The sequence below is a fragment of the Nerophis ophidion genome, linkage group LG04, assembly GCF_033978795.1.
Source record: "Nerophis ophidion isolate RoL-2023_Sa linkage group LG04, RoL_Noph_v1.0, whole genome shotgun sequence".
NCBI classification, from domain to species: domain Eukaryota; kingdom Metazoa; phylum Chordata; class Actinopteri; order Syngnathiformes; family Syngnathidae; genus Nerophis; species Nerophis ophidion.
Window position 1 is genome coordinate 75320087 of NC_084614.1, and position 26366 is coordinate 75346452.

At 43.6% G+C, this 26366-nt stretch overlaps 1 protein-coding gene across 1 annotated transcript; it reads right to left on the reverse strand.

Annotated features, from left to right (window-relative positions):
* Nucleotides 1–2040: 2040 nt before the first annotated feature.
* On the reverse strand, nucleotides 2041–26366 carry LOC133551885 (vacuolar protein sorting-associated protein 26C-like). The gene is made up of 8 exons (XM_061899066.1): nucleotides 26176–26366; nucleotides 20402–20545; nucleotides 18286–18435; nucleotides 13336–13416; nucleotides 10534–10608; nucleotides 10307–10457; nucleotides 10077–10229; nucleotides 2041–2185 (listed from the first exon to the last, which is right to left on the reverse strand). The coding sequence occupies exons 1-8, from the start codon at nucleotides 26230–26232 to the stop codon at nucleotides 2103–2105; spliced, it is 894 nt and encodes a 297-aa protein (XP_061755050.1). The 5' UTR covers nucleotides 26233–26366; the 3' UTR covers nucleotides 2041–2102.

Sequence of the window (26366 nt, forward strand, 5' to 3'; positions counted from 1 at the left end):
CCGAGGTGGTCAAGCGCCTGCTGCCCGCCCTCAACGAGCACCTGCGCGGGCAGTCCTCTCAGGCTCAGGTGAGCCGCGCCATCGACCGCTGCAGCCCGAAGATGAGCGAGTGCATCACCGAGACCTTCGCCGCCGCCCTGGACCTCCCGCCGCAGAAGTACGAGGGCGCCGGGGAGCTCACCACCCTGGTGGAGTCTGAGGTGAAACACCGGGTGACGTCGGCCCTGACCGTAGCCCAGAGCGCCACGGAGTGGCCGTCGGAGCCCACCCTCTTCATCCGCAGCAGCATGTCCAGCGTCGGCGCCCTGACCTCCATCTTTCGCCAGGCCGTGGAGTATTTAAAGCAGGTCTTCGCTCGGGCGTGCACGCCGTGCGTGACGCTGTGCGGTCGTTCCGCCATCAAGAACAGCGAAATGACCGAAGCCGTGAGCGGAATCCTCTTAAAGTGGTCCACCGCCAGCCAGGGCGAGACCACCACCGAAACCGAGGACCCGGCGACCATGGAGAGCGCTCAGTTGACGGCGGAGGACATCACCAAGAGCATCATCCAGGAGTCCACCCCGGCGTCCGGAGACACAACTGACCGCGTGGAAAGCCGCATCTCTCGCTTCACCCTCAACCTGAAGCTGATCTCCAACAAAGTCAAGAACTTCTTCAAGTCGCAGGAGAAGCCCGGCGTGGACGGCCAGGTCAAACTGCGCCGGTTCCGCTTCCTGAAGTTTGCCCGCATGCAGTTTGCGCGCATGCTGGGAGGACTGAAGCGAGCCTTTAAGAACCAGGACGCGTGTCTGGTGTCCCTCAAGTCCGAGCGCCGGGACGAGAAGAGCATGTTGTCTCCCAAAGGGGACGTGAAAGGCGCCTTCAGGACCAGCACCTTACACGCCAGTCCTTCCCAGCGCCCCGTGTTCGAGTTCGAGGCCATCCAGGAGAAAGTGCTGAAGATGTTCGAAGACCTCAGCCACATGGCGCCGGAAGCTCGTGAGGAAAAAATCAAGCGCTACATGGACGAGAAGCTGAAGAGCTTTTCTGAAGAACTCACCTCTCAGCTGTACGAGTACATCATGTCCTCCCACAGCGAAGTGTACGAGGTGCCGTCCAGCCGCGCCGACACTCCCTTTATGGACTCGGTCCTGTGGGGACGGCGGGGTAAGAAACACTGGGACGGTCAGATCTTCTCTCCTGAAGTCTTGTACGCCATGACGGAGGACGCGGCGTGGAGGTTCTTGCAACAGCTGGTCTTCTGGATGGAGACGGAGCCGCTGAACGACGCGGCGTACGCCGACGAGGTCTCCGGCGCCGTGAGCGAGATCAACCAGCTGGTGGTCGCCTCCCTCAACACGGGTGAGGTCGCTGAGCAGGTGCCGCCTTTTAAAGTGCAAAGACTCCCAGTGATAAGTACCATCGATACGTCTGAGGAGGACAAAAATCGAACGACGGCCTCCGCATCGAGCTCGTCGTCACCTTCTCAAACACTAATTCCTAGACGGCGCACGTCGTCGTCCGAAGTGCCGTCATTTCAGGATTTGACTCCGCTCCTGGCCTACACGCTGACCGCGCAGCTGGGACAGCGCCTCCCCAGGAAATGCAAGAAGTCTCTGAAGACGGACGCCCTCCTCCTGGTCATGGATCATCTGTCCACCAGGGCCATGAAGGAAATCAGCCCCGACCACATTGAAAAAATCCACACGTTGGCCCACTTGGAGGAGGTGGTGACGGCTCTGGTCAAGAAGCTCCTTGTGGACTTTGGCTCTCCGGACAAGCTGGTGGAAGCCTTGATGGCGGACGAGGGATCTTTCAACGACGCCGTCATCAGGCACCTCCAAATCCACCTGGACGAGCTCAAAGAATCGCCGCAGGACAATTTTTTATCAAAAGTTTGCTGCTACCCATATCGTTGACATTAAGAGTTGTTGACAAACTACATCAATAAGAACAATGTGTACAGATTTTTAGGAAAAAAAAAAAAAAAATGCTGTTATTTCTTACAGAAAGCTGCAAAAAGAATGCACCATCAAAACAACATTAAACGAAACAAACCAAGAGTCTTGAGCGGGTTTTTATTTGCACGCGCCGAAATCCTGCTGACACTAACCTCCGTGCAGTCAGACTCTGCACAGCTTGAGTGGGAAGTTCTCCGTGATCAGGTGGTCGTCGTGGAGCACGATGACAATGTTGACCTCGAACTCTGCGAGACAGAATCATGGAGTGAGAGGGGCAGTTTAGCATGGCCAACAGATTAGGAACAGTGGAAGAACTGCAGTGAGCCACTGCTTCGTGCTGGGAAGGGGCTCCACCTACTGGTGGAATTGATAAATGACAACTTTGGAGTGACTTTTTGCTGTACTTATTTTTGGCTGAACATGGCTTCCAGGTTACTCTGAAACCCCTTTTATAGCTCTTTGTCAGGATTGTTTATCTGTGTAGCTTACTTCATGCAAGCAACTGTAATTAAGACAGTGAAGTGAATTATATTTATATAGCGCTTTTCTCAAGTGACTCAAAGCGCTTTACATAGCGAAACCCAATATCTAAGTTACATTTAAACCAGTGTGGGTGGCACTGGGAGCAGGTGGGTAAAGTGTCTTGCCCAAGGACACAACGGCAGTGACTAGGATGGCGGAAGCGGGAATCGAACCTGCAACCCTCAAGTTGCTGGCACGGCCACTCTACCAACCGAGCGATAACAGGGGACTGTTACTGCGGCTGGAACTAATCAATGTGTTTCGACGAGTTGCAATCGGAAGACAAGGCGTTTGCGAATGAGTCGCATACAAACAAATAAACAACACCGGCCGCTATAGTTTGGGTTTTCACGGAAGTGCCCGTGACACTTCACACACACAGGAGCAAAAAGCTGACTGCAAAGTGAAATCAATCAATCAATCAATCAATCAATCAATCAATGTTTACTTATATAGCCCTAAATCACTAGTGTCTCAAAGGGCTGCACAAACCACTACGACATCCTCGGTAGGCCCAAATAAGGGCAAGGAAAACTCACACCCAGTGGGACGTCGGTGACAATGATGACCCAGTGGGACGTCGGTGACAATAATGACTATGAGAACCTTGGAGAGGAGGAAAGCAATGGATGTCGAGCGGGTCTAACATGATACTGTGAAAGTTCAATCTATAATGGATCCAACACAGTCGCGAGAGTCCAGTCCAAAGCGGATCTAACACAGCAGCGAGAGACCCTTTCACAGCGGAGCCAGCAGGAAACCATCCCAAGCGGAGGCGGATCAGCAGCGCAGAGATGTCCCCAGCCGATACACAGGCAAGCAGTACATGGCCACCGGATCGGACCGGACCCCCTCCACAAGGGAGAGTGGGACATAGGAGAAAAAGAAAAGAAACGGCAGATCAACTGGTCTAAAAAGGGAGTCTATTTAAAGGCTAGAGTATACAAATGAGTTTTAAGGTGAGACTTAAATGCTTCTACTGAGGTAGCATCTCGAACTGTTACCGGGAGGGCATTCCAGAGTACTGGAGCCCGAAATGAAAACGCTCTATAGCCCGCAGACTTTTTTGGGGCTTTGGGAATCACTAATAAGCCGGAGTCTTTTGAACGCAGATTTCTTGCCGGGACATATGGTACAATACAATCGGCAAGATAGGATGGAGCTAGACCGTGTAGTATTTTATACGTAAGTAGTAAAACAGTGAAATGCGACGAGGATCAAAATGCACGTCAAATTGAAAAAACATTTATACGTGTTGGCTTGTTTTATGGCTTATATTCCAGGGTTCCTCAACCTTTTTTTTTTGCACCAGGGACCGGTTTTAAAGTAGGCATTATTTTAACGGACCGGCCTTCCACGTGTGGCAGATATAGCAAATAGATGCAAGAAAAATGAATACATTAAAAAACCCGCCGCGATGTTCAATTAGTGCAGTGGTTCTCAAACGGGGGTACTTGAGGGTATGCCAAGGGGTACGGGAGATTTTTTTTTTTTTAATATTCTAAAAATAGCAACAATTAAAAAATTGTGAATTATATTTATATAGCGCTTTTCTCTACAGACTCAAAGCGCTTTACATAGTGAAACCCAATATCTAAGTTACATTTAAACCAGTGTGGGTGGCACTGGGAGCAGGTGGGTATAGTGTCTTGCCCAAGGACAAAACGGCAGTGACTAGAATGGCGGAAGCGGGAATCGAACCTGCAACCCTCAAGTTGCTGGCACGGCCACTCTACCAACCGAGCGATAACAGGGGACTGTTACTGCGGCTGGAACTAATCGATGTGTTTCGACGAGTTGCAATCGGAAGACAAGGCGTTTGCGAATGAGTCGCATACAAACAAATAAACACCGGCCGCTATAGTTTGGGTTTTCACGGAAGTGCCCGTGACACTTCACACACACAGGAGCAAAAAGCTGACTGCAAAGTGAAATCAATCAATCAATCAATCAATCAATTTTTACTTATATAGCCCTAAATCACTAGTGTCTCAAAGGGCTGCACAAACCACTACGACATCCTCGGTAGGCCCACATAAGGGCAAGGAAAACTCACACCCAGTGGGACGTCGGTGACAATGATGACTATGAGAACCTTGGAGAGGAGGAAAGCAATGGATGTCGAGCGGGTCTAACATGATACTGTGAAAGTTCAATCTATAATGGATCCAACACAGTCGCGAGAGTCCAGTCCAAAGCGGATCTAACACAGCAGCGAGAGACCCGTTCACAGCGGAGCCAGCAGGAAACCATCCCAAGCGGAGGCGGATCAGCAGCGCAGAGATGTCCCCAGCCGATACACAGGCAAGCAGTACATGGCCACCGGATCGGACCGGACCCCCTCCACAAGGGAGAGTGGGACATAGGAGAAAAAGAAAAGAAACGGCAGATCAACTGGTCTAAAAAGGGAGTCTATTTAAAGGCTAGAGTATACAAATGAGTTTTAAGGTGAGACTTAAATGCTTCTACTGAGGTAGCATCTCGAACTGTTACCGGGAGGGCATTCCAGAGTACTGGAGCCCGAAATGAAAACGCTCTATAGCCCGCAGACTTTTTTTGGGCTTTGGGAATCACTAATAAGCCGGAGTCCTTTGAACGCAGATTTCCTGCCGGGACATATGGTACAATACAATCGGCAAGATAGGATGGAGCTAGACCGTGTAGTATTTTATACGTAAGTAGTAAAACAGTGAAATGCGACGAGGATCAAAATGCACGTCAAATTGAAAAAACATTTATACGTGTTGGCTTGTTTTATGGCTTATATTCCAGGGTTCCTCAACCTTTTTTTTTTTGCACCAGGGACCGGTTTTAAAGTAGGCATTATTTTAATGGACCGGCCTTCCACGTGTGGCAGATATAGCAAATAGATGCAAGAAAAATGAATACATTAAAAAACCCGCCGCGATGTTCAATTAGTGCAGTGGTTCTCAAACGGGGGTACTTGAGGGTATGCCAAGGGGTAGGGGAGATTTTTTTTTTTTAAATATTCTAAAAATAGCAACAATTAAAAAATTGTGAATTATATTTATACAGCGCTTTTCTCTAGTGACTCAAAGCACTTTACATAGTGAAACCCAATATCTAAGTTACATTTTTAAACCAGTGTGGGTGGCACTGGGAGCAGGTGGGTAAAGTGTCTTGCCCAAGGACACAACGGCAGTGACTAGGATGGCGGAAGCGGGAATCGAACCTGCAACCCTCAAGTTGCTGAGACGGCCGTTCTACCAACCGAGCTATACCGCCCCATTTATAAAATCCTTCATAAATATATTTATTGAAAAATACGTCAACAAAATATGAATGTAAGTTCATAAACTGTGAAAAAAATACAACAATGCAATATTCAGTGTTGACAGCTAGATTTGTTTGTGGACATGTTCCATTAATATTGTTTATGTTTGAAATATTCTTTTTTGGTGAAGAAATTATTAGAATTAAGTTCATGAATCCAGATGGATCTTTACTACAATCCCCAAAGAGGGCACTTTAACTTGATGATTACTTCTATGTGTAGAAATCTTTATTTATAATTGAATCACTTATTTATTTTTCAACAAGCCTTTGTGTCTTGGAGCCACTATGGATTGAACTTTCACAGTATCATGTTAGACCCGCTCGACATCCATTGCTTTCGGTCCCCTAGAGGGGGGGGGTTGCCCACATCTGAGGTCCTCTCCAAGGTTTCTCATAGTCAGCATTGTCACTGGCGTCCCACTGGATGTGAATTCTCCCTGCCCACTGGGTGTGAGTTTTCCTTGCCCTTTTGTGGGTTCTTCCGAGGATGTTGTAGTCGTAATGATTTGTGCAGTCCTTTGAGACATTTGTGATTTGGGGCTATATAAATAAACATTGATTGATTGATTGATTTAGTTATTTTTACATCTTTTTTTTCCAATTATTTCAAGAAAGACCACTACAAATGAGCAATATTTGCACTGTTAAACAATTTAATAAATCAGAAACTGATGACATAGTGCTGTATTTTACTTCTTTATCTCTTTTTTTCAACCAAAAATGCTTTGCTCTGTTTAGGGGGTACTTGAATTAAAAAAATGTTCACAGGGGGTACATCACTGAAAAAAGGTTGAGAACCACTGATTTAGTGGGAGTACCTGGCCTTTTCCCTTTGCAAAAAAGCTCTCCATAGACTAGATGTTTGTTAGTAGTAGGCTTTGTTTTGTACTACAATCTGATGGGTTATAAGTAATAAGTCACAATCAAGGACAAGAGTATGGATATGTAAGAAAGTTAGAAAAACTTTACATTAGTTCCAATAGATTACTATTTCCATTCTAAAAGTTATGTATTCATATTTTGTGCAATATTTAATGCGTATATACACTAATACAGTGGTTCTCAACCTTTTTTCAGTGATCCCTGTGAACATTTTTTTAATTCAAGTACCTAATCAGAGCAAAGCATTTTTGGTTGAAAAAAAGAGATAAAGAAGTAAAATACAGCACTATGTCATCAGTTTCTGATTTATTAAATTGTATAACAGTGCAAAATATTGCTTATTTGTAGTGTTCTTTCTTGAACTATTTGGAAAAAAAAGATATGAAAATAACTAAAACCTTGTTGAAAAATAAACAAGTGATTCAATTGTAAATAAAGATTTCTACACATAGAAGTAATCATCAACTTAAAGTGCCCTCTTTGGGGATTGTAATAGAGATCCATCTGGATTCATCAACTTAATTCTAAACATCCATCCATCCATCCATTTTCTACCGCTTATTCCCTTTCGGGGTTGCGGGGGGCGCTGGCGCCTATTCACAAATAAATGAATCTTTAACATCAATATTTATGGAACATGTCCACAAGAAATCTAGCTGTCAACACTGAATATTGCATTGTTGCATTTCTTTTCACAGTTTATGAACTTACATTCATATTTTGTTGAAGTATTATTCAATAAATATATTTATAAAGGATTTTGGAATTGTTGCTATTTTTAGAATATTAAAAAAAAAATCTCACGTACCCCTTGGCATACCTTTAAGTACCCCCAGGGGTACGCGTACCCCCATTTGAGAACCACTGCTCTACATAATATGTAATGGTTGATTTTTTACAGGCCGCTTTCTGACCGTATTTTCAGAATGCGCCGTTTTGAGGGCGGGCTTATTTAGGTGGCCCCACTTGGCAGCATCGTCTCCCCGCCATCTTCGTTGTAGTTTTTAGCCCATCCATACGGAGTCTACTGACAGATGTAAGTTAGAGCTACTAGAAATGGCAATGGCGGAGAATACATGTACAAGTATGAGCCAGTCTGCTTCACAAAAAGAGAATAGTGAAAAAGGACTTCATTGACAACATCGTCAAACAACCGTATTTTTCGGAATATAAGTCGCTCCGGAGTATAAGTCGCACCTGCCGAAAATGCATAATAAAGAAGAAAAAAACCATAAGTCGCACTGGAGTATAAGTCGAATTTTTTGGGGAAATTTATTTGATAAAACCCAATACCAAGAATAGACATTTGAAAGGCAATTTCAAATAAATAAAGAATAGTGAACAACAGGCTGAATAAGTGTACGTTATATGAGGCATAAATAACCAACTGAGAAGGTGCCTGGTATGTTAACGTAACATATTATGGTAAGAGTCATTCAAATAACTATAACATATAGAACATGCTATACGTTTACCAAACAATCTGTCACTCCTAATCACTAAATCCCATGAAATCTTATACAGTGGGGCAAAAAAGTATTTAGTCAGCCAGCGATTGTGCAAGTTCTCCCACTTAAAATGATGACAGAGGTCTGTAATTTTCATCATAGGTACACTTCAACTGTGAGAGACAGAATGTGAAAAAAAAATCCAGGAATTCACATTGTAGGAATTTTAAAGAATTTACTTGTAAATTATGGTGGAAAATAAGTATTCGGTCAACCATTAAAAACTCTCACTGATGGAAGGAGGTTTTGGCTCAAAATGTCACGATACATGGCCCCATTCATTCTTTCCTTAACACGGATCAATCGTCCTGTCTCCTTAGCAGAAAAACAGCCCCAAAGCATGATGTTTCCACCCCCATGCTTCACAGTAGGTATGGTGTTCTTGGGATGCAACTCAGTATTCTTCTTCCTCCAAACACGACGAGTTGAGTTTATACCAAAAAGTTCTATTTTGGTTTCATCTGACCACATGCCATTCTCCCAATCCTCTGCTCTATCATCCATGTATCCATTTTGGTATAAACTCAACTCGTCGTGTTTGGAGGAAGAAGAATATTGAGTTGCATCCCAAGAACACCACACCTACTGTGAAGCATGGGGGTGGAAACATCATGCTTTGGGGCTGTTTTTCTGGACGATTGATCCGTGTTAAGGAAAGAATGAATGGAGCCATGTATCGTGAGATTTTGAGCCAAAACCTCCTTCCATCAGTGAGAGCTTTGAATGGTTGACCAAATACTTATTTTCCACCATAATTTACAGATAAATTCTTTAAAATTCCTACAATGTGAATTCCTGGATTTTTTTTTCACATTCTGTCTCTCACAGTTGAAGTGTACCTATGATGAAAATTACAGACCTCTGTCATCATTTTAAGTGGGAGAACTTGCACAATCGCTGGCTGACTAGTTTTTTGCCCCACTGTACGTCTAGTCTCTTACGTGAATGAGCTAAATATTATTATTTGATATTTTACGGTAACGTGTTAATAATTTCACACGAGTCGCTCCTGAGTATAAGTCGCACCCCCGGCCAAACTATGAAAAAAACTGAGAATTATAGTCCGAAAAATACGGTACAATGGCGGACTTACGAGCAAAACACTTTGGGTACATTTTAGGGTTGTGAATCTTTGGGCACCACACGATTCGATCCGATTCTTGGGGGTAGCGCTTCATGGGGTTTTACTGTAAAAGTGCTTGATTTGCTATGCTTTTCAAAAAAAAATGTCTATCGCCGACAAAAGTCCTAATCGCCTGGCCGAGAGTTGGTTGGCGGCTCTCTTGGTTGCTTTGTTGGGTCTGCTCCTGTCTCTGACCATGCTCCCTCCACCCCAGCAGATGATGGCGTGGAACACTGCGGAGGCCACCACAGTGTATATGTTTCTTTTACTTTTTATTCATAGCTGTATGTAGAATTGGCTGGTTGCATCAGCTCCGTTACTTTAATGTCTTTCATGTCCTTTTTGTTCTTTGATGTTTCCCTCTTACACACATGTAAGAGGGATGTGTATTATGGCTATGAGTTGTTTTTTTCCCCTTGGCCTCAGTCTGGACTCCCTTTCCAGGGCCCAGGCTTAGACCGATTTTTTAATCTTATTTTAATCGTCTATTTTTTTCTCCCATTCCCCCCCTTGTTTACCTGTATCTCACTTTTTTGGTAAGGGGCGGTGGAAGCCGGCAGACCCGTCAGCCATCCTGTTCTGTCTCCCTGTAATGTTTGTCTGATCTTGAATGGGATTGTGCTGAAAATTTTAATTTTCCTGAAGAAACTCTCCTGATGGAATAAATAAAGTACTATCTAATGTAATTTGCGACGGTGATTAGCGTTGCGGAAACACGCCCATGTTCCTTGCTACACATCCCAACAGAGGATAGTTACATGCATTAAGGCCCCCTGGAGGCACATTCCAAACAAGTCCACTGACCGACTTTGAAGTTGGTGGTCTCCAGGGTGGGACAGGTGAACAGCCTGGGGAACACCATGTAGATGGGAATGGGCAGCGCGGGGCGCACGTCGCCCTCAGCTATCTGGATGTTCTGGATCTCGGTGGCGTCTCGGGCGTAGCCTTCCGCGCAGCCTAAACCCGACCCCCCCTAGGTGCTGTTAGGAGAAACTGAGGTTCTCTCGAGTGGGAGCGCGGTCGACGGGGCTCACCGCAGGTCTCCACTCGAACAAGCTGCAGTTCGATGCTCTTGATGGGAATGTCTGAGCTCTCCACCTCCACCTCGCCAGTCAGCGGCTGGCTTATGACGCAGTTGGTGGTGTCCAGGTGGCCTCGGATGAGGAACTTGGGGAGTGAACTCCGCTGGGGGTGACAGGGGGAGGAAAAGTTACGAAGATAACAACAAATAACGTTTGAATAAATCAAATGTTTCTCGCACCTCACGGGTGTTCTGCAGGGTGTCTGGCGTGATGGTGAAGTTGATCGGGGTGGCTGCAAGCTTTTCTTTCTGTGGCTAAGTCCAAAGGTAGAGTCCAAAGTTTCACACAGCAATAACGTGCCCACATTGTGTCAAAACTAGAGCTAAGCGGATAAAACGATACCAATATACATCTCGATAGACAATCGATATCTATACAAAATGCGTTCGATAAAACATTCACTATATAGTTATACTTTTTGGTCGGAAGAAAAATTATGAAACAAGATTCGTTGCATGAAGTTACCCGCGTTCTGGGAACCCAGAAAACAGTAACTCTCAGTGAGCAATGGGATATGCTAACAGCCAATCACATAACAGTATCAACTACCAAGGTTGGTTGCGGCGTCTTTCGGTCTCGCTGTGGATTCTCTGCATGGAGTGAGAAGAAAAACTGATATCTTTTTGTATCATCTCAACAACAGAAACTTGTTTTTACTTTTGTTGGTTTAAATGCAGACGGTGCGGCAACATCCTGACACTTCTAATGTGTCTTTTTAACTGGTTGCTTATACACTACTGCTATCTAATGTCTCGAAACTAAAACTAACTTCAAGTCCATCCATCCATCCATCTTCTTCCGGTTATCCGAGGTCGGGTCGCGGGGGCAACAGCCTAAGCAGGGAAACCCAGACTTCCCTTTCCCCAGCCACTTCATCTAGCTCTTCCCGGGGGATCCCGAGGCGTTCCCAGGCCAGACATAGTCTTCCCAACGTGTCCTGGGTCTTCCCCGTGGCCTCCTACCAGTTGGACCACTTGTACCAGCTCCTCCCGGGGGATCCCGAGGCGTTCCCAGGCCAGCCGGGAGACATAGCCTTCCCAACGTGTCCTGGGTCTTCCCAATGGCCTCCTACCGGTTGGACGTGCCCTAAACACCTCCCTAGGGAAGCGTTCGGGTGGCATCCTGACCAGATGCCCGAGCCACCTCACCTGGCTCCTATCGATGTGGAGGAGCAGCGACTTTACTTTGAGTTCCTCCCGGATGGCAGAGCTTCTCACCCAATCTCTAAGCGAGAGCCCCGCCACACGGCGGAGGAAACTCATTTCGGCCGCTTGTACCCGTGATCTTATCCTTTCGGTCATGACCCAAAGCTCATGACCATAGGTGAGGATGGGAACGTAGATCGACCGGTAAATTGAGAGCTTTGCCTTCCGGCTCAGCTCCTTCTTCACCACAACGGATCGGTACAACGTCCGCATTACTGAAGACGCCGCACCGATCCGCCTGTCGATCTCACGATCCACTCTTCCCTCACTCGTGAACAAGACTCCTAGGTACTTGAATTCCTCCACTTGGGGCAGGGTCTCCTCCCCAACCCGGAGATGGCACTCCACCCTTTTCCGGGCGAGAACCATGGACTCGGACTTGGAGGTGCTGATTCTCATTCCGGTCGCTTCACACTCGGCTGCAAACCGATCCAGTGAGAGCTGAAGATCCCGGTCAGATGAAGCCATCAGGACCACATCATCTGCAAATAGCAGAGACCTAATCCTGCAGCCACCAAACCAGATACCCTCAACGCCTTGACTGCGCCTAGAAATTCTGTCCATAAAAGTTATGAACAGAATCGGTGACAAAGGACAGCCTTGGCGGAGTCCAACCCTTTGCCGGCAGTAACTTCAAGTCGACTGCAGTTATTGTGACACCTTAGCTGCACTCATCTTACCTGGCTACAAGACATCTTCACCCCAGATACATACTTGCCAACTCTCACGATTTTCCCAGGAGACTCCCGAATTTCAGTGCTCCTCCCGGGGCAACCATTCTCCCGAATTTCTCCTGATTTCCACCCTGACAACAATACTGCCTTTAGCGTCCTCTACAACCTGTTGTCACGTCTGCTTTTCCTCCATTCAAACAACGTGCCGGACAGCTCAATAATATATGCGACTTCTACACACACACATACGTGAATACAATGCATACTTAGTCAACAGCCAAACAGGTCACACTGAAAGTGGCTGTATTAACAACTTTAACACGGTTATAAATATGCACCACACTGTGAACCCACACCAAACAAGAATGACAAACACATTTCGGGAGAACATCCGCACCGTAACACAACAGAACAAATACCCAGAACCCCTTGCAGCACTAACTCTTCCGGGACACTACAATATACACCCCCCGCTACCACCGAATCCCAGCCACCTTAAACCTCCTCCGCCCCATCTCCTGAATTCGGAAGTCTCAAGGTTGGCAAGTATGCCCTGATAAATAGCAACCGTAGTCAGTTGAAAATTGCATTACTGTATTTATTGGCATGCTAAGTCATAAAAAATATCAATAATTATCAATATGATCAATGTAAAAAACATATATTGTGATAGTTTTGAGCCCCAGTCAAAACTTCCACAGATTCCAAAAGTGAAAATGTTGAATAATTCTATATTACAGTAGCTTTAAAGAGGAAATGAACTTTTTAGGAATTTTGCATATTATTCACAATCATCATGAAAGACATGACGACAGATGGATTTTTTTTTTAATGCATTCTAACTCGTAAATAAACATAACTATAATTACACCTACAGTAGCGCCAATGGGAGGTCCTCTATTCTGACCATAAAACCACCCCCCCCCCAAAAAAATATAAATAAATAAATAAATATATATATATACATATAATTATACTGTATGTATACATAGACAGATAGATATTAATAGATAGACAGATATTCTGGCCCTTAGACACATTTTCTCTTTTAAGTCAATATAATTTCCCAGGCCTGTATTATATGAAGGTTTACGTCTCTTACCTGACAGTGCACGATGAACTCACAGTTCCTGCTCAGGTCTTTGGCCAGCAGGGAGCGCTTTAAATCACAGCGGAGGGTGTACTGTGGACACACAACATACCTGTGTTCAACCGTCTGTCATGGGCACGTATACTAGGGATGAGGCCGATCCGATTTAACAGGAGTCCTAACTGGCAGACCGAGAAGAATGAGGAAACGGTCTGTATCTGGAACTATTTAGATTCAAGCTGCAGACTCATGTGGAATTGTGCTACAAGGAGCTGGCAGCTACACAACAGCTAAGCACACAATAGCAAACAAGCTAGACATACGTTAGGGCTGGACATTAATGGAATGTTAATTTTGATTTCTCACAAGTATTCAAATATAATAGTTGAAAAAAATTAAATAAAATGAAAGGCCACGCAACATGCATGCAAATTCCAGAGCGTGTGACAGTGAAACGGTTGAGGGGCAAATGAGTCTACGCGAAGTTTGGGATCCCACCGTGGTTGCAATTTGTAGTTTGGCACAGTGCTTGTAAACCTAATCAATAATGTCTAAACCCCACAAAAAAGTAAGTCATACGATTTCCGGGTTGAAGTAACCATGGTCGGCGCCACATAATTGTCCAGTAAAACGGAATCTGCTGATAAACGCAAAATAATGTCAAGGAAATTGACATGAATGTAAGTGAAATGTTGTCATTGTGAGGAGAAGGAACATTTATTTGGGAAAACATTGTGTCCGGTGGCACTCATTTATCCCCGACACACACAACCGCCACGTCCTGAACTAAACATTGTCGAAACGGCCCCCTGAAATAGCGACTAAACTATGAAGCTAAAGCTAACAAGAACAATCCATACACCCAGAACACATCTTAAAATTGTCGAAAGATGTATTGCACCAATAAATGTGAGGATTTTTGCATTTAATTAAACATTTTATCAAATTTCATTTTACACAAAAAGCACACACTATGGTGGAAAAATACATGTAAAATGTAAAACACTTAATTAAAAACAATTAAAACGGGAAAAATGAATTATTGTTTTTTTTATTGCTATTACATTTCTTACTGCTATTATTATTATTGTTTTATTTGTTGTGGTTTATATGTGACTAATTCAGGTGTTTTTAAACTATATTTAAAGCTCAGTTTTGGTGATACAATAAGACTGTTTTCAAATTAATGAATAATCATGTAAATAATTGTGATTACAATATCAAACAAAAATAATCAATATATACATTTTTGCCAGAATCATCCAGCCCTAACTTACGTAATACTAATTTAACAATATTGCAGTCTCAAACAGCGCATTAGTTTATGCTCGTGTAAGTCCATCCATCCATCCATTTTCTACCGCTTATTCCCTTTTGGGGTCGCGGGAGGCGCTGGCGCCTATCTCAGCTACAATCGGGCGGAAGGCGGGGTACACCCTGGACAAGTCGCCAACTTAACGCAGGGCCAACACAGATAGACTCGTGTAAGTCATATTTCTTTATTTACTTTTTTCGGGGCTGCAATTCCAGCTGTGTAAGGGACGAGGCACAACGCTGATTGAACATCAATTACGTCGTGATAAACCGATTTCTGCGCGGTGGAACGCGAGGCCACGCACATACACGGACAAAAACACTTTCACAAAAACACACGCAAACGTACACAAACACACACACATTCACTGAGTCACAGACATATTCACGGTCAACACAGGCGGATTGTTCACTGCAGGATTATACCGACCATCTTTGCTTCCCTACTGTTCACTACTGCGGTAACTTCTAACACAGTGGTTCTCAACCTTTTTTTCAGTGATGTACCCCCTGTGAACATTGTTTTAATTCAAGTACCCCCTAATCAGACCAAAGCATTTTTGGTTGAAAAAAAGAGATAAAGAAGTAAAATACAGCACTATGTCATCAGTTTCTGATTTATTAAATTGTATAAAAGCGCAAAATATTGCTCATTTGTAGTGGTCTTTCTTGAACTATTTGGAAAAAAAGATGTAAAAATAACTAAAAACTTGTTGAAAAATAAACAAGTGATTCAATTATAAATAAAGATTTCTACACATAGAAGTAATCATCAACTTAAAGTGCCCTCTTTGGGGATTGTAATAGAGATCCATCTGGATTCATCAACTTAATTCTAATAATTTCTTCACAAAAAAATAAATCTTTAACATCAATATTTATGTCCACAAAAATCTAGCTGTCAACACTGAATATTGCATTGTGGCATTTCTTGTCACAGTTTATGAATTTACATTCATATTTTGTTGAAGTATTATTCAATAAATATATTTATAAAGGATTTTTGAATTGTTGCTAATTTTAGAATATTAAAAAAAAATCTCACGTACCCCCTGGCATATATTCGCGTACCCCCATTTGAGAACCACTGCTCTAACAGACATTTACCGCAATATGTTAAAAGCTGATCACAGTGATCGAATTCTAATTAATGAATCAATTAACGTGGACCCCGACTTAAACAAGTTGAAAAACTTATTCAGGTGTTACCATTTAGTGGTCAATTGTACGGAATATGTACTGTACTGTGCAATCTACTAATAAAAGTTTCAATAAATCACTCAATCAGTCATTCAATCAAAAAACGATCATATAATCGCCCAGCCTTAATTCCAGCCTTATTCCTTATTAGAATAAATCTAATTTTGTCCTTAAAATAATAATAATGTGACATCGTCTTGGAAAAATAGTCGGCCAATGCTTAAAGACCTACTGAAAGCCACTACTACCGACCATGCAGTCTGATAGTTTATATATCAATGATGAAATATTAACATTGCAACACATGCCAAAACGGCCTTTTTAGTTTACTAAATTGCAATTTTAAATTTCCCGCGAGTTCCTTGTTGAAAACGTCGCGGAATGATGACACGTGCGTGTGACGTCACAGACTGTCAGGAAATATTAGCGCTGCACCAAACACGGCTAAAAGTCGTTTCTGTTTATGGCGTAATTACACAGTATTTTGAACATCTGTGTTGCTGAATCTTTTGCAATTTGTTCAACTAATAATGGAGACTATAAAGAACAATGCTTTTGGTGGAAAGCGGTGTATTGCAGCTGTCTTTAGCACCGAGACACAGCCGGTGTTTCTTTGTTTGTTGTGAAGCAGAGCGGTCAACCAGCATGTTTTCAGATGGGGAAATTGTGAAATATATATATCTTACCGGAGAAATCAGTGGATTATTCGTCCTCCTGCAGCAGCTTTTTAAAATGCAGCTGTGAGCTTGGCTCCTCGGCTTCTCTCTGAGACACTTAGTGTTCACCGCAGCCATCCGACCTCGAGGTATTACTTTACAATCTTTAAAATCTCACTAAAACACTATTAAAACAATAAGCAGATAAGGGATCTTCCAGAATTATCCTAGTAAATGTGTCTAATTACATCTGAAACGCTCACACTGCCGCCGCCCGGAGATGTCGCTTTTTTTTTTCTTCTTCTAGTCCTTCACTATCAATATCCTAATTCACAAATCTTTCATCATCGCTCAAATTAATGGGGAAATTGTCGCTTTCTCGGTCCGAATTGCTCTTACTGCTGGTGGCTCCCATTAAAAACAATGTGAATATGTGTGAAGCCCTGCAACTCGTGACGTCACGCGCACATACTTCCGGTACAGGCAGGGCTTTTCTATTAGCGACCAAAAGTTGCAAACTTTATCGTCAATGTTCTCTACTAAATCCTTTCAGCAAAAATATGGCAATATCGCGAAATGATCAAGTATGACACATAGAATGGACCTGCTATCCCCGTTTGAATAAGAAAATCTCATTTCAGTAGGTCTTTAAGGCCCTAATATCGGTATCGTATTGGACGTAAACCAGTTGTATTGGGACATTCCTAATTATAAAGGTTAATGAGTACATTTTTTCCTATTTCCTTTAATAGCGTTAGCGTAGTTGCAAAAAATGTTGACCACGATACATAGCAACGTGTGTGGGCTCTTCTCGCAGTTTGTTCCACACAATTTCGGACAAAAAAAAGACAGCGGAAGAATAATATATAAAAGGACCCGTATAATCAATAATAGGGCTTCACAGTGGAAGAGGGGTTAGTGCGGCTGCCTCACAATACGAAGGTCCTGCAGTCCTGGGTTCAATCCCAGGCTCTGGATCTTTCTGTGTGGAGTTTGCATGTTCTCCCCGTGCATGCGTGGGTTCCCTCCGGGTACTCCGGCTTCCTCCCACCTCCAAAAACATGCACCTGGGGATAGGTTGATTGGCAACACTAAATTGGCCCTAGTGTGTGAATGTGAGTGTGAGTGTTGTCTGTCTATCTGTGTTGGCTCTGGGATAAGGTGGCGACTTGTTGGGGACATCTCTACGCTGCTGATCCGACTCCGCTTGAGATGGTTTCCTGTGGACGAGACTCTCGCTGCTGTCTTGGATCCGCTTGAACTGAACTCTCGCGGCTGTGTTGGAGCCACTATGGATTGAACTTTCACAGTATCATGTTAGACCCGCTGGACATCCATTGCTTTCGGTCCCCTAGAGGGAGGGGGGGTTGCCCACATCTGAGGTCCTCTCCAAGGTTTCTCATAGTCAGCATTGTCACTGGCGTCCCACTGGATGTGAATTCTCCCTGCCCACTGGGTGTGAGGTTTCCTTGCCCTTTTGTGGGTTCTTGTTGTAGTCGTAATGATTTGTGCAGTCCTTTGAGACATTTGTGATTTGGGGCTATATAAATAAACATTGATTGATTGATTGATTGTCCAGGGTGTACCCGCCTTCCGCCCGATTGTAGCTGAGATAGGCGCCAGCGCCCCCCGTGACCCCAAAAAGGGAATAAGCGGTAGGAAATGGATGGATGGATGGATAATCAATAATAAGATGAGTGCTTTTCTCTACAAGCAGGCCCATAATCAAAGCCAACAGAGGTCGGTGTCGGAAAACTATCGGTATTGGCAGGTATGAAAAATGTGGACCCACCTGAATGTTGACAAAGACTCCGTGGTAGGTCTCGTACAAAGCCTTGTTGCCTTTGGTGTTCAGAGGGAACTCGAAGGGGATCTCGGTCTTGCCTCCTGGGACCTTGCCCGCCTTGGCCACCTCTGTGCTGCAGCTGATCAGCGGAATGGGCTGCCAAGCAAAGCAGACGCAATCGATGATTAAACACCGACCTGCTCAGCGGGGACTTACAATGCCCACATGTTACCTGTGTGAAGCCCACCCCGCCCCTTATCATTGTGAAATAACACTGCAACTCGTTCGTGCTGTAAACATTTTTGTTTGTGCCGTTATGGTTTTGAAGTTATTTTTTAAAATATATTTTCTGACTGGTGACATCACTCAGGCTCCTCACCTTGTGAAAATCGCAACAAACTTTTCACATTCCTTTGTGCTACGCTTGTGAGGCAAAAATGTGTGTCTCACTACAAACCCCAAAACCAGTAAAGTTGGCAGGTTGTGTAAATGGTAAATAAAAAAACAATACAATGACTTGCAAATCCTTTTCAACTTACCGGTATATTCAATTGAATAGACTGCAAAGACAAGATACTTTATGTTCAAAACTTAATTTTTTTTGCAAATAATCATGAACTTAGAATTTAATGGCAGCAACACATTGCAAAAAAGTTGGCACAGAGGCATTTTTACCACTGTGTTACATGGCCTTTCCTTTTAACAACACTCAGTAAACGTTTGGGAACTGAGGAGAGCAATTTTTGAAGCTTTTCAGGTGGAATTATTTCCCATTCTTGCTTGATGTACAGCTTAAGTTGTTCAACAGTCCGGGGTCTCTGTTGTGGTATTTTAGGCTTCATAATGCGCCACACATTTTCAATGGGAGACAGGTCTGGACTACAGGCAGGCCAGTCTAGTACCCGCACTCTTTTACTATGAAGCCACGCTGTTGTAACACGGCATTGTCTTGCTAAAATAAGCAGGGGCGTCTATTAAAACGTTGCTTGGATTGCAGCATATGTTGCTCCAAAACCTGTATGGACCTTTCAGCATTACACATCACAGATGCGTAAATTACCCATGCTTTGGGCACTTATACACCCCCATATCATCACAGATGCTGACTTTTGAACTTTGCGCCTAAAACAAACTGGATTGTTCTTTTCCTCTTTGATCGGGGGGACACAGCGTCCAGTTTCCAAAAACAATTTGAAATGTGGACTCATCAGACCACAGAACACTTTTCCACTTTGCATCAGTCCATCTTGGATGAACTCGGGTCCAGCGAAGCCGGCGGCGTTTCTGGGTGTTGTTGATAAATGGCTTTCACTTTGCATAGTAGAGTTTTAACATGCACTTACAGATGTAGCAACGAACTGTAATTAATGACAGTGGTTTTCTGAAGTGTTCCTGAGCCCATGTGGTGATATCCTTTACACACTGATGTCGCTTTTTGATGCAGCGCCGCCTGAGGGATCGAAGGTCCATAATATCATCGCTTACATGTAGTAATTTCTCCAGATTCTCTGAACCTTTTGAAGATGTCACAGACCGTAGATGGTGAAATCCCTAAATTCCTTGCATTAGCTCGTTGAGAAATGTTTTTACTTAAACTGTTGGACAATTTGCTCACGCATTTGTTCACAAAGTGGTGACCCTCGCCCCATCCTTGTGTGTGAATGAGTGAGCATTTCATAAAAGCTGCGTGTATACCAAATCATAGCACCCACCTGTTCCCAATTAGCCTGTGCACCTGCGGCATGTTCCAAATAAGTGTTTGATGAGCATTCCTCAACTTTCTCAGTCTTTTTTGCCACTTGTGCTAGCTTATTTAACACATGTTGCAGGCATCAAATTCCAATTGAGCTAATATTTGCAAAAAATAACGTTTACCTGTTCGAACGTTAAATATTTTGTCTTTGCAGTCTATTCAATTGAATATAGGTTGAAAAGGATTTGCAAATCATTGTATTCTGTTTTTATTTACCATTTATACAACGTGCCAACTTCGCTGGTTTTGGGGTTTGTAATTTTTGCAATGATAGGGGAGCCAACTTCACACAGGTCCACTAAAAAAAAACACCCATGCTCCATGTGCGTCTTTCACTCAGTTACTACCTTTACTGGTCGTGGTTATTACCTTGACAGAGTTGTAGAAAGCCTCAAAGACGCCCACGCTCTTGGAGCTCAGCTGCAGGTTGACCAGGCCCTCCATGCTCAGAAAGATGCCGTGATGCTGCACCGCCTCCTTGCAGGACAGCACGATGACGCCCGCCACGGACTCCTGCAGAGCACAAATTGTGAGCACCCGCACACCTGAGGTGGATCCCAAAGTCTCACTTAATCCAAGCCCATGTCCACATGACACCACCTTGCGGGCCCCAAATACAGGACCATAGTTTTGATTACCCAAAACCAGCACTCCCTCCGGTAAAGAGATACTCAAGTGATGAGGCCTCCCAATGTTTCCATAAGTATGCAACCTCCGTATGGATAGAAATTGTTGTATGACAAAATATGATCAGTCGGACACAAATTCGGTTGTCTCAGATACTTGTTTGATTATGCCTAAAACAATATTTTTTCTGAAGCTTTAAGGGTGCAGAAAAAAACTCTAAAACAATGAGTCTTCTGTATTAACAATACTAGCCCGTAAGAAAATAAGTGCCATATTTTCAAGTCTTACGATACAAATTGATAAGACAGAACTACATCATAGTAATTTAACACAAATAGCGGATTCCAATGTAATGATGTAAACAAAGAATTATGAATGTACTGTATATATTTACTTCAATTATTCCACATCCTTCCATCTAGGCCAGGGGTGTCAAACTCAAATACAGAGTGGGCCAAAATTTAAAACTGAATAAAGCCGCGGGCCGAGGTTGAACAAATGAACCTTTTAATAGGGACCCAAACAAGTTTTTCATTGAATATTGAACAAGCAAGGCTTATATAACTTTATAGTGACATGCAAAATTGAGCTTCAAATAATATTAACAAAAATAATTTAAAAATATCAATGGCATACCAAATTACACTTTGATCAAAATTTGATGCCTCTTTTGTATTTGCAGCCTTCTGAGGTAAATATCAACATGAACTTTTTCCACAGGCTAATACATTTGAAAATAAAATAACAATGAATAAATCAACCATTCAGGCCTTTTTACTGCTGAGTTAATGTCGGGGCTCAGGTGGGCAGGCGGGTTTGTTGGAAGCGGGGCGGGGGGGGGGGGGGGTGTATATTGTAGCGGTCCGGAAGAGTTAGTGATGCAAGGGGTTCTGGGTATTTGTTCGGTTGTGTTTATGTTGTGTTACGGTGCGGATGTTCTCCCAAAATGTGTTTGTTATTTTTGTTTGGTGTGGGTTCACAGTGTGGCGCATATTTGTAACAGTGTTAAAGTTGTTTATATGGCCACTCTCAGTGTGACCTGTATGCTGTTGATCAAGTATGCCTTGCATTTACATACATGTGTGTAGAAGCCACATATATATTACGTGACTGGGTCGGCACGTTGTTTGTGAGGGGGAAAAACAGACTTGAAGACAGGTTGTAGAGGACGCTAAAGACAGTGCCTTTAAGGCACACCCTCAATATTGTTGTCCGGGTGGAATTCGGGAGAATGGTTGCACCGGGAGATTTTGGGGAGGGGCACTGAAATTCGAGAGTCTCCCGGGAAATCGGTGAATGCGGTGTTACAGCGGCACCGCTGTATAACACCGGCGGGCCAGCTCTAATGTTAATTGGATATTGCCTCAGGGTCAAATGAAATTACACGGCCAGAGTTTGACACCCATGATCTAGGCGGTATAGCTCGGTTGGTAGAGTGGCAGTGCCAGCAACTTGAGGGTTGCATGTTCGATCCCGGCTTCCGCCATCCTAGTCACTGCCGTTGTGTCCTTGGGCAAGACACTTTACCCACCTGCTCCCAGTGCCACACACACTGGTTTGAATGTAACTTAGATATTGGGTTTCACTATGTAAAAGCGCTCTGAGTCACTAGAGAAAAAGTGCTATATAAATAAAATTCACTTCACTTCCATCTATACTTTGTTGTGGAGCTGCCTTAATTCCAACTAATGCCAACTTCTCTGTGCTGAGGTTGGTTGGTTGAAGTTTAATTCAAACAGTTTACCTGTATCTCACCATTTTTGTAAGGGGCGCAAAAAGTTGGCAGACCCGTCAGCGATCCTGTTCTTTTTCCCTGTAATGTTTGTCTGATCTTGAATATGATTGTGCTGAACATTTGAATTTCCTCTCAGGGGTTAATAAAGTATTTCTGATTCTGATTCTAATGTGAACAGTTTCAGTATGACAGATCACATTTTTTAAACATGTTTCCTTTTCTTTTCACGACATGTTGATAAAGGAGTGCAAAGAAGCGAACCCCATTTAATGTTCCCCTTTTTCCACTTTATGGGAAATAATTAACACACGTGTGTTCACTTTCTGTTCTCAACATGTAACGCATTCAATTAATTCTAAATACTCAAGATTACTTAATAAATACTTACATCAGTGATGATTCACTTAATGCAGGGGTCGGAACCCCAAAATGTTAAGAGAGCCATATTGGACCAAAAATACAAAAAGAAAATCAGTCTGAAAAGTCTCATATAAAAGTGTTATAATGAAGGCAATACATGATGCCATCCATCTATCTTCTTCCGCTTATCTGTGGTCGGGTCGCGGGTGCAGCAGCCTAAGCAGGGAAGCCAAAACTTTCCTCTTCCCAACCACTTGTACCATTTCTTCCCGGGGGATCCCGAGGTGTTCCCAGGCCAGCCGGGAGACATAGCCTTCCCAACGTGTCCTGGGTCTTCCCAATGGCCTCCTACCGGTTGGACGTGCCCTAAACACCTCCCTAGGGAGGCGTTCGGGTGGCATCCTGACCAGATGCCCGAACCACCTCATCTGGCTCCTCTCGATGTGAAGGAGCAGCGGCTTTACTTTGAGTTCCTCCCGGATGGCAGAGCTTCTCACCCTATCTCGCCACCCAGCGAAGGAAACTCATTTCGGCCGCTTGTACCCGTGATCTTGTCCTTTTGGTCAAAACTCAAAGCTCATGACCATAGGTGAGAATGGGAACGTAGATCGACCGGTAAGTCGAGAGCTTTGCCTTCCGGCTCAGTTCCTTCTTAACCACAACAGATTGATACAGCGTCCGCATTACTGAAGACGCCGCACCGATCCGCCTGTCGATCTCATTCTTCATTTTTCAGAATGAAGTATTATTTACGACACGAAATAACTATTATTACGACACCAACTTTTATAGTTCGGGACATGACTTAAAAGTAGGGATGCACCGAAATGAAAATTTGTGGCCGAAGCCGAATAAAAATTAAACGCTTGGCCGAAAGCCGAATACCGAATAATGAATGCAGTTTTTGATAATTTTTTTAATATTGCATAAATAGCCTAGAATAAATATTTAGACATGTTTTTCAAAGAAAGTAATTTTTTATTGAATATTGACATTTTTTTTAATATTCCAGTAGCCTTTGCTTTTCAAAAAAAGCACAAAGTTTTTCATTTATATTAGGCCTTCAAACAAAACATACATTCAAAAAAAAAATAAAGTGCATTAAAGTGGATAAACCCACAACAAATGAATTATTGTCCTTTTGGCAAAAGTCTGCTTAGCCCCAGTAGATATGCTAATAATGTAAACAGAAGGTTCAAGTAAATCTCAATTAAGTGTGTGCTTGTAACCTCATACACTTATACAGGTAGCCTACACAACAGGCTAATAATGTAAACAGAGGCCCCACTAAATCTCAATAAGTGTGTGCTTGTAACCTCATACACTTATACAAGTACACAACATATCCCAACGTCACCGCGTCAAAAAATTGCGTCACACGCCACTATTTGGCCTTGTTTTTAACTCATTCCACCGAAGGCCGAATGTGGCTTTTTTTGCCATATTCGGCCGAATATATTCGGTTACCGATTAATCGGTGCATCCCTACTTAAAAGCGTTATGAAACATATTTGAACAGGAAATTATTACATTTAAGAGATGGTTTGACGTCAATAAATTATCATTAAATGTAAAAAAACAAAGTTTAGGATTTTTTTGTAAGAGGAAATGGGAGGAATTCCACATACTGATATACTGACGGTGTCAAGTGTTGTACGTGCGTACAAATGTTTGGAAATTACATTTTTGTCTAAGATTATATTTCTCCTAAATAGCTAACTTAACCACTATTAGATCTTTAATTGAGTGGTACCTAATGTTTTGTTCGATTGAAGTATCAGTGGCCTAGTGGTTTGTTACGTCTCGTCTCGATTACTGTAACGGATTATTTTCGGGTCTCCCCATGTCTAGCATTAAAAGATTACAGTTGGTACAAAATGCGGCTGCTAGACTTTTGACAAGAACAAGAAAGTTTGATCACATTACGCCTGTACTGGCTCACCTGCACTGGCTTCCTGTGCACTTAAGATGTGACTTTAAGGTTTTACTACTTACGTATAAAATACTACACGGTCTAGCTCCATCCTATCTTGCCGATTGTATTGTACCATATGTCCCGGCAAGAAATCTGCGTTCAAAGGACTCCGGCTTATTAGTGATTCCTAGAGCCCAAAAAAAGTCTGCGGGCTATAGAGCGTTTTCCGTTCGGGCTCCAGTACTCTGGAATGCCCTCCCGGTAACAGTTCGAGATGCCACCTCAGTAGAAGCATTTAAGTCTCACCTTAAAACTCATCTGTATACTCTAGCCTTTAAATAGACCTCCTTTTTAGACCAGTTGATCTGCCGCTTCTTTTCTTTCTCCTATGTCCCCCCCTCCCTTGTGGAGGGGGTCCGGTCCGATGACCATGGATGAAGTACTGGCTGTCCAGAGTCGCGACCCAGGATGGACCGCTCGCCTGTATCGATTGGGGACATCTCTACGCTGCTGATCCCCCTCCGCTTGAGATGGTCTCCTGTGGACGGGACTCTCGCTGCTGTCTTGGATCCGCTTTGAACTGAACTTTCGCGGCTGTGTTGGAGCCACTATGGATTGAACTTTCACAGTATCATGTTAGACCCGCTCGACATCCATTGCTTTCGGTCCCCTAGAGGGGGGGGGTTGCCCACATCTGAGGTCCTCTCCAAGGTTTCTCATAGTCAGCATTGTCACTGGCGTCCCACTGGATGTGAATTCTCCCTGCCCACTGGGTGTGAGTTTTCCTTGCCCTTTTGTGGGTTCTTCCGAGGATGTTGTAGTCGTAATGATTTGTGCAGTCCTTTGAGACATTTGTGATTTGGGGCTATATAAATAAACTTGATTGATTGATTGATAGTGTCCGCCCTGAGATTGAGACATTTGTGATTTGGGGCTATATAAATAAACTTGATTGATTGATTGATAGTGTCCGCCCTGAGATTGAGACATTTGTGATTTGGGGCTATATAAATAAACATTGATTGATTAATTGATAGTGTCCGCCCTGAGATTGAGACATTTGTGATTTGGGGCTATATAAATAAACATTGATTGATTGATTGATAGTGTCCGCCCTGAGATCGGTAAGTTGTGAGTTCAAACCCCAGCCGAGTCATACCAACGACTATAAAAATGGGACCCATTACTTCCCTGCTTGTACTCAGCATCAAGGGTTGGAATTGGGGGTTAAATCACCAAAAATGATTCCCGGGCACGGCCACCGTTGCTGCTCACTGCTCCCCTCACCTCCCAGGGGGTGATCAAGGGAGATGTGTCAAATGCAGAGAATTATTTCGCCACACCTAGTGTGTGTGTGACTATCATTGGTACTTGAACTTTCAAAGCAGAAAAAACATCAGTTAAAGCCAAATTTAGACGACAAAATGCTCATTTCAGACTCATCAGTTTCTGGTCACGCGCTTGTTAGCTTGTTAGCTCGCCGGCTACTCACGTCCACCTACTTACCCCAGCATGGTACACTTTGTTGGCTCTTTTCAGCCGTATGTCCAACGTCACGCTCATTTTTATGTGGTGACGCGCCAACCAGCCTATTTAAATCTCTTGTTACATACCGAGTTTATTCGGAGAGAACTCATTCAGACAGCTACTTGAAGTAGCTACACACTTCCGGGGTAGACGCGGAAGTAAACAAATGT

Bases quoted from the DNA above. Each gene is read 5' to 3' on its own strand.
- LOC133551885 (XM_061899066.1), bottom strand. From the start codon at position 26,232: ATGAGCGTGACGTTGGACATACGGCTGAAAAGAGCCAACAAAGTGTAC. The intron at 18,436-20,401 runs GTAATAACCACG...TTTGCTTGGCAG, and splicing joins CTTTCTACAACTCTGTCAAG to CCCATTCCGCTGATCAGCTG. The intron at 13,417-18,285 runs GTGGGTCCACAT...GTGTGTCCACAG, and splicing joins GAGTCTTTGTCAACATTCAG to TACACCCTCCGCTGTGATTT.